Here is a 19,940-nt window from a genome sequence, read left to right on the forward strand (position 1 = left end):
AACAGTTTGTTGCTCAAGTGTGTTGATTAATCTGTCACCTAAGAATTCTGATACAATTTTAAAATGTACCGAATGTGAGGCAATCTTTAGTTTTAAATTAATTATTTCCAATTTTATTGTGCCTATTTTTGGAGGGCAGTCTTTCGCAATAAATTACTTCTTTCTTCGTTCAAGTTTTTAAGTAATGATGTTGCTACGCCGCCATTTAAACACGAGCTCCTGAATTCCGTCCCGACCCAAAAAATTCTGTCCGCACACCCCTAGTTATAAGCTGTGGATCCCTGCTAGTCAACTCTGCATCCAGGAAATGACGTAAGACACACCCATGGCGCCCACTTTCGACGTCACCTGCTGCTCGTTGGTTAGGCCACGGAAGTGTTAAGCTGTTGACACTGTTGCCTCAGCACTGCTGTTCGGCTTTTCATCAGCGCGTGAAATCCTTGCTGGCTGGTTAAACATCCAGTTAACATGTTTTTCCAATGGTTTTGCTGCCTCGCTTTCCTCCAACGTTGAGCGTTTCTGGAGACACCTAATGTGCATTGAACTTTCGCGGGAAATTCTAGAGAAGTGATATTTGTATTGTATGTTCGAAGTTCGACTGCAAATGTATATTTTTCTCTGTTGTATTTCTACTTCATGATCTTTCAAAGGCATGAATTACAAATAAGCAAGTCAAACTTTTCAGTAAATACTTCAGTTGATCCCAGCAGATTGGAAATGGATTTGGTTCAGTTGTGATATTTTGTTCTGTTGGATCCTTTAAAAAATGGCAATTCATGTGAACCTACGTGATGCGAAGTTAACAAACCACGAGACTGTGCATTTAGTTCCATGTAAAGTTGTATATGATGGAGATGCAAATGTTAGTAAATACTTTAAATCGCAGATCCTGAAGTCCACGGATGACAAAGGTATGCTGAACAAAGTTTGAAAGATTACCTTATAATGTTGCATGGATCTAATTTTGGTACTACTTTACTATACCTGAGACACGTGGGAATCATTTCTTTCGCACTTTTTTACATTGCTAACGTACTATTCTGCATTCCGGAACACTTATTTAGGTGAAATAATTTAATTTGTTAGGAAAGTAATGTATATTTCTTACATTTACGAGTACTTACTGTTCTTGTTTATTTCCACACACAACATGGCGATAGCTTACCGTTGATCGTTCCTTGAGCCAGAAAAACCATTGACGTTAGCCCAAAAATTCACGATAGCCCCACAAACCATCACGGAGAAGAGGTATGCCTACTAGGTTAGGTTAGGCCTGTTAGGTTTGGTTCCATTAGCACTCCTTTCGTTCAATTAAGCATATACGGACAATACGAGAGCGTATTCTGTTCTCATGCAGGAAGCAAATGGCGGCAGCAGCAATAGCGCGTCGGAAATAGATTTTCGTACAAAACCACATGCAATCGCATTAAAATGAATCAAAATTACATTCCCGAACATCAACAACGCTACAGAAAATGATTTGCGTAAGTACTTTCTCCTGTAAATTTGAAGAAATCTGTCTCAGGTATAGTAAAGTGTTACCATAATGTTATGTGTGATAGGAAATGTCCCTTGTACTTCATTATACAGTAGGGTGACCTGACATCCTGATTTTTGCGGGACAGTCCTTTTTCTTAGGCTCATGTCCTGCGGTCTGCGATGCTACTCCAAAAAACTACATGTGTCCTGTTTTTTAACATCGTCCTGCAAAATATCCAGACGAATTGTTTAGCTCTGTGAAGCTGTTAGTGCCTTTTAAATTTATAGTATTGTTAGCAAGGGGTAAGAATTTACTATCCGTCGGGCACCTATTTTTGACATTAGTACTTACCTATCTGCTTCGCGGAACATTCCTTACGGTGGGTTCTAGTTTACTATCCTTCGGACACATTTATTTATTTTTAAAGAAGAAACTACTTACCGTAATAAGTTCCTGTAGCATTGTCGAACATCGGGAAGATGTTTTGTGATGTGGGAGTGTTTCATAGCTGAAATTCATGTTGTTCGTTGAAAATTAATTAATTAATAGCATTTGGCGCGTACACCTTCATACAGCATCACACGCGTCGTGATTGTGTTTTGTTAGCCCACAAACCATTTGCGCGTGGTTAGGTTAGTTCGATTAGGTTAGGCATACATAGTTAAAATTTGGTGTCGTGTTAGTATCAGGATCTATAAATTGGAAATAATTGCGAACCATTGATGCTAGCCCCACGAACCATTGGCGCTAGCCCCACGAACCATTGACGCTAGCCTCACGAACCATTAGCGCTAGCCCCACGAACCATTGGTGCTAGCCCCACGAACCATTGGCACGTGGTTAGGTTGGGCAAACATAGTTAAAATTTGGTGTCGTGGTAGTATCAGGAATATATAGATTTGGTTGTGAAACAAAAAAAAATCGCGAAAATAGACAGTTTTCATTCCGAAGACTAACGCCTTATTTTTGCTTATTTTGCAATTTCTAGATGTTCTACACCTTCAGGAATGTTCCGCGAAGCAGATACGTAAGTACGAATGTCAAAAAGGTTTAGAGCTTGTAGCATTAAAATAATACCCATAAATACTTCCAACAACTGATCACATAATATCTGGTCTTGTGTACAAACACCCTTCAAGCCTTACACAAAAATCTCCTGGTACTGTGGGTGTATGAGAAACTCAAACAAGATTGGCTGCTTGCTGCAAAGTGCAGATGCTCATATTTGATTCCTCAAATCTTTTCAAATCATAATTTCCCCGGTAAGTAATACTTACTGATGTTTATCATTGTGCTAACCACTGAGAACTCCCTTCCAGATTTTCAGTATTCTAAAGCACTTCTTAATGTTTCTATAAACTTGTGGAAAATCATTAAATATTTGGAGTTGTTACCCTGGATTGCACCTCCCCAATGGTGCAGTGGTAGGATCGTCACCTTGTAATCAAGGGATCCTGGGTTCGATACGTGGTGGAGGCACTTAGTGGTTTGGATCTCACTTTAAAATGTAGGACCAGTCCCGATTAACCTTACTGTGCATAAAGTGGACATAAGAAACACCAACCGAACTGTTACCCTGGAGGTATCTCAGAGGCCAGTGATTGACGATACACCTTGAAAGTTTCAAATTTTATTTAAGCGACAAATTTAAGGGTTTTATGTAACATGAAATTGTTTTCAAGATGCTGAAACCATGAAGTGTGACCAGTGTTTATCCAATTTATATGTATTGTCACCTTTGAGTTATTTGGGGAAGCATGGTGTATAATATACCAATATGTACAGTCACAGACACTTCTGGGTTGTAACAGTCGTATCCATTTACAGTAGTATCGTTACAAGTCAGAAGTGTTTGTGACTGTACCATGTACACAGTGCATTTTCTATATTATAGGCACCTGAAAGTTTTCACCTGGTGCCTGAATTTTCAAAACCATTTCTATTTTTTTTTCTTATAATGAAGTTAACTTATGGAGATTTCTATTGCCTTTTTTTTATATAAGTGTAGAATATGTTTGTGTGTTTGGTATCATGAAATCAGAATAATAAACTAAATATAATTTTTTTGCACGGTTGGTAGCCAAATTTTAAAATCTGCAGCAATATGGTAGATTAGGCCATATAATAGAATGTATTGCATAGTTATTCATGCTGTTACCATTTGAGCCTTCTTTAGGATGGCCACTCCAGTGCAATGCTTTCTTAGCGCGTATTTGCAACAAGAACAACAACAACAACAACAACAACAAAAAGAAAAACATGCGGTCATGTTGTCTTGGCCCCAACAGGAATGAATGTACTTGGTCCTGCAATGTATAATTACGTGGAGGCAAAACAGGTGTGCTTCACATAGAAAGATTGAAGTTAGTCTTTCGAAGTAATGATGAATTTGACTCGTAATCATTGCTCAACCCCCCCCCCCCCCCTAGTTACACCCATGGACATCCGCAGGATTTTTTCCACGGAGGGGCAAGAAAGATATTTTTTTTTCAGGGGGGGAGGAGGCATATTTTCACCCATAATAGTGATGTCCCCTCCAAAAACACTACATCAGTCTGAAATTATCATGTTTCTTCAATGCCCTTATAATAATTAATAATAAATTATTGTGACTGAAATAAAATTATGTTTGAAATATATACTTTTTAGGTGGACATTCATTTTCCAGGGGGTGTGTGGCCTCCCTGCCCCCGCCCTTCCGGACGTTCATACTATGCTGTCAAAATATTATTCTCCCCCATCAAAATAATAAATGAAGACCAAGCAGACCTTGACGAAATACTTTACAAATGATTTAACTACATCAGGGTTGATAAAAAACATGCTTAAAACTGCTTGTACTTTTTTGGCACTGTACATATAGATATGTATTTTTTTGTAGAAAGTCTTTTCCTATATAAGCATAACATCAAAATTTGTACCTCTACCTTAATGCCCGTACTTTCCATAATTTCTACAAATGTTCCTGGTAAACTGCACTGTAAAATATTTGAACAGTTTGATCTATCATCCTTCGCCGTTTCCTGCGTCTGGCTGGGTCGGCATTAAACAGTTTGATTAAAGCAAATAAAAATTTATATGTAAATATTCATTTTTCCATTTCTGAGACTGAATATTTGAACCTACTATGGAAATGTTTGTTGAGTGTGTTAATGAAATAACAATTTCAGTGACTTTTCTAGTGAAACTAAAACATTCTGGATGTACTATGTAATTTTAATTTAAAATATTTTTTTATATTCTTTGTAGATTAATTTTTGGCAATTGTTTAATGATAGTGTGCAAAATATCAGTCTCTATGTTTATTTACAGCTTAATAATAATGGCACTAGTATGGTTTAACATAATTAGTATTCTACACAATTTTTTTGCTGTTTTTGCCTATAAAAATTATTAATTTTAAATCAAGATAAATTTAAGTATGTTTACAGTGTACATTTTGCTTTAATATGAGCTTCACACCAACAGTGCATATATTTTGTTACCTTTCTTGGAGCCTAATTAATACCATTCAATGATTATGAGACTAATTTATTTTCACCATTGATTTTGATGTCTACAAATTCCTTATGTACATTATTCTATAAATTACTTCTTTTAAGTGATTTAAGTCAGTAATTTAAAAATCAAACCGATTTAAATCAAACCACCTTGAATGATGACATACAAAAATTATTATTGTATGTCGTCGTTAATGAGATATGTTTCGAAAAGACACAACTGATTTCTAGTATGCCCAGTTTTTTGTGTATATTTAGTGTTGACTTTGATGGAAAGGAGTTTTGTATTTTTAACTGTCACAAAACCGAGAGTCTTTGTTTCGAAAAATTGAAAGTATTATTCAGACAAAGATTAGTAAAGATGATCATCATCCACCATGAAGTCAGCCGAACCCTCAGGAGAGCAGTCGTACCAAAATACAACATCACCAGAGCCGAACGTACAGTCCTGAAATCACTCCGTTCAAACCCAGACATCACAATTCTACCAGGAGAAGATCACTGAACTTCGAATTGACCAGGCGTGCAGAGAACTATCTAGGGACCCCACCACATCAGTGGAGCAGGAAAGAAACCACCTTCTCAAGAAATCCGACTTAACTGAAGACATCCACAAACACCTGAAAGCCCATGGCAGCCAGCCTCCCAGATTATATGGCCTGTCGAAAATACACAAAGCAGGGGTCCACTTGAGAATTGTCAGTTCTATAGCCAGTCCTACATACCGCCTTGCCAAATACCTCACATCCCTGCTTCAACATCTAGTCGGACAATGTGGACATCATGTCAAGAACTCAACTGAATTCATCCAGGAACTGAAGGAAACTGCATTCTCGTCAGCTTCGACGTTGTTTCCTTGTTCACAAAAGTGCTGGTAAAAGACACATTGGAACTTCTAGGGAGCCACTTTTCTTTTGCCACATGCTCACCTCGACACATTTCCTTTACAACTGGCAATATTATGAACAAACCGATGGAGTGACCATGGGTTCACCACTTTCACCGGCCATCGCGAATTTCTACATGCAGCATTTTGTGCACGAAGCCCTGAAGGATGCACCGCATCCACCATTTTGCTTCTACAGATATGTGGATGATACATTCGTCATTTGGCCACATGGACGACCGGCATTACATAGTTTCCTGGACATCCTAATTCGCTGCAAACCAGATGGAACACTCGAATATAGTATAAATATAGTATAAATAGAATAAAATCCACTCAGAATTCAACCATACAACAGAATGAATACCACATCAGTGACATCAACAGGGCAATCACGAAAGCAGTGACATCTCAGCGGAGACCAACCCTGGACAAGTGTGTGCCCTTACAAGGGCTGATTCGTCACCAGCCGAACATGGGGATGTGGTTCCTTCACTGCACAGCCCCCTGTTAGCAGCAACACAGGAGAATGTTCCACTACAACAGTTTTACCTTTTATTGTGCACATCTCTGGGAAATTAAGTACAATTCTTGCAAAACACGTAAAGACCACCACTCAAGTCCAAGGCTCTTCTCGGCTCAGTCAAGAATAACCTGGAGCTCCAGATTCCAGGAGTAGCATGGGATACCATATATAGGTCAAACAGGGTGCATGATTGAACAGCGATGTAACAAACATCAGAACATCAGATTATTCCAACCAGAAAAGTCAGGACTTGAGAACAGAGCATCACAGAGGGACACAAGATTTTATTTGCTGACATCTGTTGCTGTTGGATTTTAAATTAGCAACTAGTACAAATATATAATTTGTTTTAAGAAATAAAATACAGAAACCAACTTACGAGTTCGTGTATTGCACTATATCCCATAATACATAATTAGAACAGTAACAGTGATAATGAAATGTCTTTCTTCTTATCAAAAAAATTTATCATTACTACAACTTAATTGTGATGTTATAAAAAGATGACAGTCACAATAACCTCATCTCCTGCGGTGAAGAAAATATAGCCATCATACTTTGGTGGCTTAACTTCATAGATACAAGATCTTAATTATACACATCGAACAGTAACATAACATTCAAATCAACTTTAAATACTGTCTACAAATCTTTCAAAATAAATTCTAAACTACGTTTTTACCCTTGCACCTATTTGTTAACATTCAACAACTCTTGTTTCTTCTCCAATGAACAGTGCAAGGGTTTGATATTTTGTAAATTGTGTCTACACTTTATCTGTTGTCCATCTAAAGACCCCAAGTTCACAAAATTGTTCTTCACTTCCTCCACCAAGAATGGCCCCACATATAAGTCATAAAATTTATGGATAGTTTTGTTCAAGGCAGAACTTCTTGCATGATTCCTAACCATAACCAAATCACCTTGAAGAATTGTAGGGGTTTCTGTGGTTGAATGATCTTGTTTCTGGATTTTGAACGTTTAGTTGTTTCAATTAACTGAATATATTTAGCTGTCCAAGACAATTCTTTCATATCTTCTGGCCAGTCAATAACGGAAGTTATTTTATCCTGAACTTCCTCGTGTAGAAAAATTTCAGCAGGAGTGAAACCAACAACCTCGTTATATGAGTGATTTAGTAATTTTATAACATTTGTTAAAACTTTGGACCAAGATCTATGGTTTGTTTTACAAAACAGAGAGAGCAAACAAATGATCTCTTTATTATATCTCTCAATTGGATTCACATGAGGCGAATATGGTGAAGTGAGAATATCCTTTACACCAATGGACATTTCCACTTTGACATGAAAAACGTTTTAAATCCATTCATTTTACAGATAATGACACAAACATGAGATGTGCAAAATATCTCTGTGTTATTTGTTTCGGTTCTCGAGAAACATGCCTTCAAACACCGCTGAAATTCACCTACTATGTCACGGATTTGAAAACGTCCTCTCCACAGACAGGAGGTCCTCTGACGTCATCACTTAGAAATGCATGCAGGCGGGGCTTCTGCTCGTAACGTCAACTTAGCATGAGCCGCGGAAGCGACAGAAAATTCACTTGTTACTGTGTAAAACAAGTATCTTACAACTTCCAGTGCAAAAATCTGTGCTCCATTTCTTGGAGCTGAATTATGCCCTAGCAGTATAATAGTATTTACTATAATTCAGCCACTGGTTTTCCCATTAGGGTGACAAAGCAAACCTTGTAACAGTCAATGGCTGAACACGTGAACAGCCTTGTTCATTGTGAATACATAGGTTAGTTCTGACTGGCAAGAACTTAATGTTATCGGAATGCCTTTTCTGGAATTACAATTATTTTCGTCATAATATTTTCTTCACAAATTTTAAGATAATACTTTTAGAACACACTGGTTTATACGCCAGTTTCTGCAATATAAGAGGTGATACGGTATAAAAAGGTACGGTGAGTTTTTAAATTTCCTGCAGTAAATGCAGTTAATATATATATATATATATATATTTATTTTTCAAATTTTTGTATTTAGTCTACTTTTACGTCGCTTTTCCGTTCACTTTGTTTAACCGCAATGATGAAAACGCACAGTTAATTTATTATGTATCATCTCTAACATCACATTTCTTCCCACTTTTGGCTAATCACTACAATGAAGATGAATAACTACAAGCAGTATTCGAAGTCGGGATGCAGGAGTTCACCCCCCCCCACACACACACACTACCACCAACTGCACAATCTAAGTATCACCCAATCTGCCATGATAAGAGACGAACTTTTTCTTCTGTCCCATCTCATTTCAAAAACATTCACTTGTCCCATCTCCTTTTATGAGACGAGACGGAACATGCCTCGTCTCGTGAGCAACACTAACATTAACAATAGAAGCATCCCCCTAGCTGTCCCCAAAGTCTCGAGCAAACATCCTCCCATGTAACAATTTCCAGTTCAATGAAATGTCACTCACAAGGAAACAGTCATGCCCAGGTCGAGAGTCAAACCTGGAACATGAGACTTCCTCAGATAAATCATGAATTTTGTGTATAATAATTACAACGCCAGTTCATTCCTGGTAATTCTGAATATGCAGTTTGGTTTGCATATATAAGCAGGATGATATGTAGTTTTCGAGGGCTGTACCGTCGAAACGAGGAGTCAAAAAAAATATTAAGAAAGGTTTTTTTTGTATTTATAATGATAAGCCTTTGCATACGTTGTTAATTCTATATTTTTGTAGACTTGAGACGAGAACGAGAATTGCCCTCCCAAACCGAGACGGATGTTTATAAATTGAGATGAGACTGTCAATGAGACATTTACAAATAAACACGAGACAGACATTTACAACTCTCAACGAGAACGAGACCAAGGCTGCCATGTCTCGTCTCGATAGGATCCTTAGTGGTGAAGTTGTGAACCAACCAATTAATGCGTTCGGGGTAACGAGATGAGGCGGCTTTTTTCGCAGTACAAAATTAAAAATAATTATATTGTACCATTTCAGTATGGGATGTTGTTATACACATGGGCGTATATATAGTTCACGGGGAGGAGGGATGGATCAACTTTTGGTATGATTAGGGTTGCTTTATTTCGTAAGTGAAAATCCAGGACACTGCTAGCCGGAAGCTTGTTGGGGAGCATGGGGGGAGGGGATGTTGGACCCGACAAAGTTGTGTGTTTGTAGTCACGAAGTATTGATACTTTTCTGTTCATCTTGTGTCACTACGTTTTTAAGAACCTAATTTCTTTAATATGATTCGAGGGGGAAAAAATAACTGATTTGACAGTCTCAATGCAGTTTCTTATCGCAGAAATTCCGAAACTATCAGGAAATTGCAGATATTGGTCTGCAGTCCCATCTGGTGTGTGGAATTACGAAATTTCCTTCCCATCCATATCCCGTCCTATACGTCTCTAATTTAAGAGAATGAAATAAGTCCGAAGGAATTTTTTATGAACAAGCGGATAGAACAAGGAAACTGGTAATTTTAGTGAACCAAAAAAAGAGGGGGGTTGGACCCGTTGAATCCCCCTTAAATCCGCCCATGGTTATACACATTATTTCCTTGTAATAATTATACATAAACTAAGTATGGATATGTACTGTGCAACTAATGTAATCTTCTCAGTATATTTTCTTTTATCTTCACAAAAATATTTGATCATAATTTGCGCAACAGAAATGGAACACAAACTAAAATTGCTTTATGGAAAAGAAAAGTTAAATAGGCTTTATAAATAAAGTGAAGAATGTGAAAATTCCTATTTTGCACTACATAGGTTACGGTAAATATCGATAAATATAACTAACTAACTAACTCCCTAGCCTTCTTAAACCCGAAGGTTCATGGCTGCAGCAACACAGGCCTTCCATCTTTCCCTATCTTGAGCAAGTTCTATATACTCTTTTCCATCCGTACTGATTTCCCTTAGGTCCATCTCAACGTTGTCCCTCCATCTTCGTCTTGGCCTTCCTACAGGTCTCTTACCATCTGGTTTCCCAACAAGAATCCTGTAAACTCCTCTTTCCTCTCCCATTCGTGCCACATGGCCTGCCCACCTAAGTCTTCTTGATTTAATTATTCTAATAATATCTGGACATGAATACAAATTATGTAGTTCTAAATTATGTAACCTTCTCCACTCACCTGTCTCCTCATCCCTTTTAGGATAAATATAAGTTTGAAAAATATTTTTGAGTGTCTGGTCAGCAACCAATTTTATAAGCAATATTTTTCGCATGGGCTGAGAACACACACACAGTTGAACCCTTTTATTTATCTTGCACGTGAGCAGCACGGATATTTCATAGAAGAATTATCATTACAAAGCATAGCTTTCCTTTCTCCTATCTTCCATTATTTAAATCGGTACAAATTTGTAAAACTGCTGCACGTGTTCGCTCACCGTGGGCTACCCATCAGGAACTGGATGCTCGAAGCAGACGACAAACGAGCTCTCCCTAAGGAGTGACGTAGTAACATGGCGGCGGCGTGTTTTCAGGGCAACGCTAGCCTCGCAACTTTGGAAGTCTCGTTTCTGCATTAAACTGGATGCAGAGAAACGCGAGAACTTGCAGGGGTCATTTTTCCAGGGTGTAGTTTTTAAAATTGTTGTAAAAAAATTGAGTGGAAATGTCCATTGACTTCAAAAAATTTTCCCATTCATTGGATTTAAATTGTGTTAACATAACTGTACACACAGGATAATGATGGAAATAACCTAAGTTACTTCTGTTGATAATTTCTCGAGTTGTTGCCTTCCTGAGAGGATAAGCCGTAACATATTTGCTGGTCAATTCCACAACAGACAGAATATGTTGATATCCTTGAGATAATGGCAATGGACCAATCAAGTCTAAAGATAAGAACTGATGTAATTTGAAAGAAATCACGTGAAGCTCCCCTTTGGTAAAATGTTGTGTTTTTTGTTTCGTCCTTGCACATTCCACACAATCACTTAAATATGACTTTACACTTCCTTTTAGGCCATAAATAGAATTTAGAACACTTCTTATAAAGCTTAGAAAACCCAAAATGGCCAGCTAAATCATGTTGTTCACACAAAACTTTATTGACAGCTGCTTCAGGTACAAAACTCTCCAATGATTCGAGTTGGTAGATCTATAAAACAATATATTTTTATGTAGTTTAAATATTCCCTTAATCACGAAATGGTCATCACCCTTGCTTAACATAGAAATTATACGTTGATATAATTCATCGTTTTGTTGTACTTTCATCCAATACAAAAGGTTTTCCTCTTCAAGTAAATCAATATCTGTGCAGTTTACATGTAAAGTGGAAGAAAACAAATTGTTTTGTGACTTAATTGGATATGTACTTAACGTGGCCATATTTGCAGAACCACTAACATGCTGAATTATATAATCATAATGTTGTAATTTCAAAGCCCATCTATTAAGCTTTGGATTTAACAATCTTGCTGAATTTATCCAAGAAAGTGATTGATGGTCACAGTGTGTTGCAAATGGTCTGCCCAATAGATACGTTGAAAATTTCTCCACGGAGAAAAGGATGGCAAGACATTCTATTTCATGCACAGAATATGTTAATTCTGAACCTCGCGAAACTCTGCTCGCATACTGGATAATCAAAGTTTCACCATCGTCAGAATATTGCCATAGGACTCCACTGATTCCTGTTTTACTGACATCAGTATTTGCATGGGAAGTGTTGTTCAAGTTAAATTGAGCTAACATCTCCAAAGACAAAGCCAATTCCTTCAGACGTTTAAATGCCTGGAGATGTGCTTCATTCCACTCCCATTTCTTATTCGTTGTAAGTAAATCCTATAAAGGAGCAGCAATCATTGCAAACTTATTCACAAATTTTCTTCTCCAATTTACCATTCCTAAAAATTTCCTTAACGCCTTTCTATTTGTTGGAGTAGGATATTCATTTATTGCTAGATTTCTTTCTGAATCTACAGCCATGGTTTCACCTGATACTATGTGACCAAGAAACTTCACTTCTTCAGTTTTACAAAATGTGCACTTCGATAATTTGATGGACATATTTACTTCTTTCCATGTTTTCAACACGTAGTCCAAATGTTTTAAATGACTTTGCAGTGATGATGAAAATATCAGAATATCATCCACATACACTATAAGAAATGAACTAGAATTATTGCCAAACACTTTATGCATTCTGTCGACAAAAACACTAACAGCACTCTTAATACCAAAAGGCAAAAAATGAAATTCCATTAAAATACCATGATATGAGAAAGCTGTGAACTTATAAGATCTAGGTGTCAGTGGTATTTGAAACTATCCACAAGTAAGGTAATTGTCGAAAATAAATTTGCATCTCTAAACCTAGGCACAAGTTCAGATATAGGTTCAACATGTGTCATGGGTGAAATTACATGTTCATTCAGCATCCTAAAATCAACAACAGGATGCCACAATCCACCTGCCTTTGGAACTATGTGAAGAAGGTTCCAGTATGGAGAAGTACTTTCATGAATTACTCCCCATGTTTTCCATTTCTTTAATTCTTTCTCCATGTCATCTCACGTAGCGAATGGAATAGATGCCACTATCATTTGTATCTAGCTGTATGTCATAATATTCCACTTTGGCTGGTTTGTCCGAAAACACATCTTCATACTTCAGTAATAAATTAAATAAATTAACAGTAACTTCACAATATTCGTTGTCATAAACTTTCTTATGGATGTCTTCTTCAGAAGCTAGATAAGCAGAATCATCCACATGGGAAGATTCAAATGTCCAAGTTTTACAAGATCCAGTTACGGAATTTAACGAGCAAGTATTATTTGTGGAACTCTGAACAAAAGGAGCCGATACTTCCTTACCACTTGAATGAATTAGTTCAACAGTAGACATACAATAATTAATAGCCTTGTACTGCCACAAGAATGGTGCCCCTATCAGCATGCAATTGTCAACTACATATAAACCCACATGGAAAAATTCATCTCCTAACTGCATAATGACATATTTAAAACCTACAACTTTGATGCATTGCTCACCGGCGAAACAAGCCAATTGAATTCCAGCTTTATACTTGGCAATAAAGAACTTAGTGTGATCCAAACCTTATAATCCAACAAATTATATTGACTACCAGTGTCAATTAAACATTTAAGAAACAAGTCACAAATTCTTCCCTGTACTTCTGGTGCTTCAAGTAAAAGTGCAGGGGTTCCTTTATCTGTAACAGTCCACTCAGGCTCTGAATCAAACCACTCCAGCAAAAATGCAACAGGTAAAACTCTAAATATTTAACACTATTAAAGTCACTGAGACAAGACTTAACATGCAAGAGGTAAGGATCATAATTACAAGTAAGCTCCATATGGTTATCCTTTGGCAGGGCGAATTGGAGCGCATTCCCCGCCTTAGTTGTTTAATGTTCTCGCAGGGCTCCCACTAGTAACATTATTTACTGAAGAACATGCTTCATTTAAACTAATGTCATTGCAGTTCATTTCATTTCGGAAATTTCCATTTTTCCTTGCTGAAATATCTGAGTTAGTGTTAATGGAGTCACCTTGCAATTCTTTACTGGCCGGACTTTGAAATCTATTTCTGTTGTATCTAGGTGTATCTGTATTATTGCCATTATTAGCGTTCTTTGAGTGGTTGTTCTTAGATTGTTATGAAAGTACAAACTTGGATCATTACCTTGTCACCTATAGCTCTCTTGGTTAGCTCCAGATTGCCTATAGTTGTTTCTGAGATTTCTAGCAGCTGGTTGGCCCATAAATCTCTCCGAAGCAATAGTTTGGGTAGATGAATCACACTGCATGACTTATTTTCCACAGACACTTGCCTCACAAAATGCCTAGATTTTCCGAACTTATTCGAGTTGTACTCCTCACTTATATAATCACCAGGTAGTAACAAAGATTTGGTTTTATCATTGGAATATAAGTCTATTGTCCTAAGTTTTTGTGTTGATTGTTTAAGGTTGGAAATTTCGTGACAACCCACATTCTTGGAAACTGTTTCTGGCAATTGCTTCAGAATTACTGTTATTATTTCAGCTTGGTTAGGATTTTCAACAGGGTTACAATAAGAGGAATATACTTTCAGTGCATATGCTTCTAATGATAAACCAGAAGATGTATTGTATTTACGAGAACGCGAAACTGCCAGTTGGCTTTCTAACAAATCAATCGAAGCAAATTGTTCAAGAAACTTGCACACAAAATCATCATATGATGAGAAATTCCACCATTCACTATTGAACCAATACGCTGCAGTATTGTAGAAACATTTGTGAATAACTTGCAGGCGGTATTGAGAAGATACACCAATCAAATTTAACATTGTTGTCAGCTGGTCTATAAACTCCCTAGCAGATTGCTTCGAGACGACATCTCCAAAACGTGGTAATTGGCTTAGTTCATTTACACAAATAACTTTACCCATGTATTCTCCAAATGGGTTTCCTGCAGAAATATTTGTATTACATTCTGCACATGCAGGTTTACAAAACTTGTTTGATACAAACTTTGGAGACTCAGAATTCCTAGAAGCAATCTTAATTGCATTCAGAATGTCATTACTGGGAATGTAATTTTGGTTACAAAACATCGGACTCATTGAAGTTGTAGCATTCATATTACCAGCCACGGTATATATTGGTTTCTCACATGAAGGTGTATGCTGAAGATACATTTGTGACATTGGATTATTTGAATAAGCTTTCGTTGTACAACATTCAGCTTCATTATGAAAACCGGCATTCAGAGGACTTCAATAACCATAATGGTTAGTAGAACAGGGTTAATTGTAATGCACTCTACCTGTATTCTCCGAAAGTGCAAAGTCCCTATTGGTCAACGGATGTGTAGTGAAATGAGCAGGTGATTCTTCACGTGATGGAGGATCCCACAAATAAAATGTGTTGGAAAGCCTATAGGTAAAATCAGTTCCTAAACAAGTAGCGTTCTGACCTGATTTACGTTTAGTAATTGCAGGTACATCATTATCAGAAAAACTAAATATGCTGACCAAGGCAGTAATTTATTTTATTAAAAAACATAAACTAACGTAACGTTTCAACCTTCTAGCAAGGTCTTCTTCAGACTCTGTATCAAGTACAAAAGTCATTATCAGATTAATCATAACCGGAAGAACCAACACCACATTTGTCACTGCGAGCACTAGCCCGAAATTTAACATTTCGTGATCTTCGATTTGAATTTGCATTATTTGTTTGACAAGCCACATGCTCAGTTTGTTTACTATTTCCATCCTCTTCGCTCAGTTCTCGTCCTCCATTGAAAGTTTCGTTAGCAACACTGTTGCTGATGGCATTGCCTTGCTCCAAAGAAATAACCCTATCTCTAAGGTCATTTACCAAGGTTTCAGAGCTACATGTAGCAGTCTGAACTACCTTCATTCTATCTAATTCCGCATTTAATGTTTCAATCCTAACCTCATGTTGAGTAAATTTCTCCATAATTTCATCATTGCAGACTTCCAACCTAGCCAACTTTCCGTCATGACTCTTCATTTGTTCTTGAATATCTGAAACTTCGACATGCATTGTACTAATACCTTCATCAAATTTACACCTCAATTCACTGCTAACATTTTGACAAGTTTGGGCAACATCTTGTAATGAGTGTTCAATATGATCAAGCCGTCCATTAAACATAACGTACATTATGCTGCTGTAATTCATTTCGAATGACTTGAAACTTCTCTTCCAGATTTTCATTATTTTGTTGCAAATCCTTTTGCAATTCCTTTTGCAACATTTCATTATTTTGTTGCATATCCTTTTGCAACATTTCATTATTTTGTTGCAATTCACAGCGAATGTTCTGTTGCAACTTTTCTTGAAGATTTTCATTATTTTGCTGCAAACTTTGGGTAACCATAACTTCAAATGCAGCAATAATCTTGTCCAAGTTTGGATTCACTGTACTTATATAAGATTTTAACAAAAATGGATCAAAATCTGGTTTCCAAGATTTACAGAAATAACTTTCATTAGAAGAACTAAATATTACCCAGTCCATTAGTCACACCTCTACACTCCAAATGTTCCCATTTATTGCAGCTATTGTACTTCACAAGACGAGAATCTGCTTCAATATTACTGCAACAAATAATATTCGGTAACGATCAGATATACCGGAAACACATTTCTTGAAATTTACAGGAGATAAGACGAGAAAGTACTTACGGAATTTAGTTGTTGTGGACTTTCTGAAGCTGGGAAAAGTGTTTTTTCGAATTGTGCAAGTTATTCGGCCTGTAAATAAGGTATTTTTCGACATTCGTGTATCTCCGTTGCACGATAGCTCGTGCCACCATTACCGTCGACTACGTGAATCAAATGTTCCGTGCGTTCGATTACATAACCCCCTGTCAGTGTAGCAACCACGCGGTAGTTTTACAAGATGACGTGTGAGCGTTTTTTTTTTCCAATTCAATTTTCTATGTTTGCCTAACCTAACTGAACCTAACCTAACATTCCGTGAATGGGTTGTGGATCAATTTTCGCTTAAAAACCTTTTGTGAATAGTTTGTGTGGCATTTATCGGTTCATAAGTTTGGAAACACTGCATATCAGCTGACGATAGACAACGTGAGTCAAAATTTGGCCGCCAATTAGCAATGACCAATAAATACTTATAATGTTAAAAATAACACTTTTTTTCATTGAAAAAAAGTAATCCCTAGTAGAAAAATGTTCCGCTATGCATATGAGGTAAGTAGAAATGAATTTCATTTCAAAATAAACTAGTTAAATGTGTTTCTGGTATATCTAACTGGTACCTAATATTCTTTATCGGGTTGGCATTTTCATTATTAGTTTCATTTTCCCTGAAACTATCGACGACATCGGATCTTAAGAGAACTCCAGTTCTTAGATTGTACGAATGTTGCTTCCCATCCATGTCTTATTTAAAGTATTCAGAAGATAACTTCCACACTATATATTCACGAATTCTGGCTAAAGGTTGCCATAATTGTTGCTGTTAGATTTTAAATTAGCAACTAGTACAAATATATAATTTGTTTTAAGAAATAAAATACAGAAACCAACTTACGAGTTCATGTATTGCACTATATCTCATAATACATAATTAGAACAGTAACAGTGATAATGAAATGTCTTTCTTCTTATCAAAGATTTTTATCATTAATACAACTTAATTGTGAATGTTATAAAAAGATGACAGTCCCACATCAAAATAGCCAAATGTGCAGGTTACTGGGACCAATGAGTAAAAGAAGCCATAGCCATTTCACGAGAAAGCACCAATCTCAACAGGGACGTGGGACTCCTGCTCAGACACGTCTGGAACCCACTCCTCCATAAAAACAAAGCTCCAACCAATAAGAACACCAGGGTCCAGAGCGAGCCAATAGGAAGACAGAGTCCAAACTCCGCCCCATCATAGTCTTATATTTAACCCTATACTGGTCTCCATTTTTATATTCCCTGATGATGAGAGCAATGAATGCGCTCGAAACATTCGAAGCCACCATCGACTTAACCTGGGTGGTAACCCGAGAACACTTCAGAAAGATCCACAGGTGTTTATATTTGTTTGTTTTTTTTGTTATAATTTCAGGATTAAACACATCATTTAGAGGACACCCCCTTCAAGGACAGGTAGTAGAATTTCCGAAAGACTATGTCGGTGTTGTAGCACAAGAAGCAATAAAACCAATGACTGCCAATGTCGAAAGGAATTTTCATGCAGTGCATAAGTTTCACTCGATGACCTTTTGGAACTGGGATAAAGCTCCTTCGAAGAATGATGCCTTTATCAAAGCCTTGGATTGGATCGAGATAGCAGAAGCAGTAAGTAAATACCATTACATTGATCGTAGTTCATCCTGGTTTTGAATTTGTGTGTATTTTATGCTCTAAATTTAGCTGAATTAAAATGTTTATTCCTTAGTAGGATAAGGTGACCAGATGTCCCCTATTAACTGGGACAGTCCCTTTTTGAGTTTGTCCTGATTTCTTTTTAACGTAAAATCGGATGCCAAAATGTCCTCTATTTTCTGACAGTGACTTATAGGCATAGAATTACTGCAACTATACACCTTACCTACTATTACTAGTACCTATGGCAGTACATATCACCATATTATGCAAGTTATTTACACAGTAATTTTTTTTTCAGATATAACTATTTATGACAAAACAGTTTTTATATTACAATGTGTGCATTTTGCCAACCCGTTTTGTCAAGTTTTTCCTCCAGCAAAATATGAACATGTCACCTTGTGTTATTTTAAAAATCTGGTCATCTTACAGTAGGATTACCCTAAAATAAATAAATATAGTGATGTACCAACACATTTCATAAGGGAAATTATGACATTCATAGCAAATTAACTCCCCCCCCCCTCCCATCCCCCAGAAACACCACTTTATATGTATATAACAAAGTTGGTACATTTACTAATATTATTAAAAAGGTTCTCATGCGGCTGAATGGTTGTGCTCTTGCCTTTATTGCAGGTAGAACTTGGTTCAATCTCTAGTATGAGCTCTGAAATTTTGGTGTTCTGCATGAACTGGGAAATTACATGACAGCAAAAGTAATGGACTCTGTTCTTAGAAGAAGAAAAAAACAGTGGTGAGACTTGATACACTGGTCATGCATCCCCCAATGAAGAGCTGCTTGGCAAGCTTTCACCCTTAGGGAGCTTTCAGACCAAAGTGATGCGAGCACAAACTACATGCAGGAATAGGCACTTTGCCCTCCAATCTGCAGGGGAGAAAAGCATTCACTGTGCATGTCATACCAACAGACCAAGGCAACGTGATGTACGCTGTTGAGAAAAAGGACCAGTCCAAGTGTCGCTGGACTGAAACGACAAGCAACATGTGCAGTTTATGCGCCACTCCAGTATAAAAGGTTGCATTCCCTGTAAACACAAAACATTGCCCAAAAATTACAGAGCAATCCATTCAGTGTAGATTGCCGTGCTGCTGTTTGCCAGCGAGGCACTCGCGGCTGTATGTCGGCACTAGGCTGTTCATGAATCAAGCACGCAAGTTTCCATAACTAGAAGAGTGATTTATTTACATGCCAATTTATGAAAGAAGGTGCTGAAACTGGCCATTTTCGTTGTTCACACATTTTTAACACCTCTTTATGAAGTTACTCATAAATTGTTGTAGTTACCGTTGATTAATGTTGGTAACTTTCTTTGAGGATGTTACGTCTCAGTTCTTCCAGGGCAGTCATCATCATATGCCCCATAACATTTTCCCCCACCCCTATGACAAACCTGCAGTGTTAGTTTTGCTGAACAGTATGTCATTCAACTTTTATTCAGGTGTCTCCAAACTTTTGGACCACCCTGTACATCATACTTGAATGCTAAAAATGTAATACTTTTTAAAGTAATTTGCAGTTAGCCTATTTGTGTGATTATAAATTTAGTTAATTGTTTTTATTTATTTCAGATTCATTCTCCTGTGTCAAGCTGACTGCTATTATCATCATGATGTTAATTTGAGTAAATTATGTAATGTAATGGTCTTTTTCCAATAAATGTATTATACAGTA

General features: G+C 37.1%; 1 protein-coding gene across 1 annotated transcript; it reads left to right on the forward strand.

The window, feature by feature from the left end:
* Window positions 1-397: 397 nt before the first annotated feature.
* Window positions 398-19,940, forward strand: LOC145978598 (ribonuclease H2 subunit C). The gene is made up of 3 exons (XM_083111312.1): window positions 398-911; window positions 17,982-18,214; window positions 19,838-19,940. Exons 1-3 carry the CDS (start codon window positions 767-769, stop codon window positions 19,859-19,861), a joined length of 402 nt encoding a protein of 133 aa, XP_082967438.1. The 5' UTR covers window positions 398-766; the 3' UTR covers window positions 19,862-19,940.

This window comes from Lepisma saccharinum, chromosome 25, assembly GCF_977018435.1.
Source record: "Lepisma saccharinum chromosome 25, izLepSacc3.1, whole genome shotgun sequence".
NCBI lineage: Eukaryota > Metazoa > Arthropoda > Insecta > Zygentoma > Lepismatidae > Lepisma > Lepisma saccharinum.

Bases quoted from the DNA above. Each gene is read 5' to 3' on its own strand.
- LOC145978598 (XM_083111312.1), top strand. From the start codon at position 767: ATGGCAATTCATGTGAACCTACGTGATGCGAAGTTAACAAACCACGAG. The intron at 912-17,981 runs GTATGCTGAACA...TTATAATTTCAG, and splicing joins GAAGTCCACGGATGACAAAG to GATTAAACACATCATTTAGA. The intron at 18,215-19,837 runs GTAAGTAAATAC...TATTTATTTCAG, and splicing joins GGATCGAGATAGCAGAAGCA to ATTCATTCTCCTGTGTCAAG.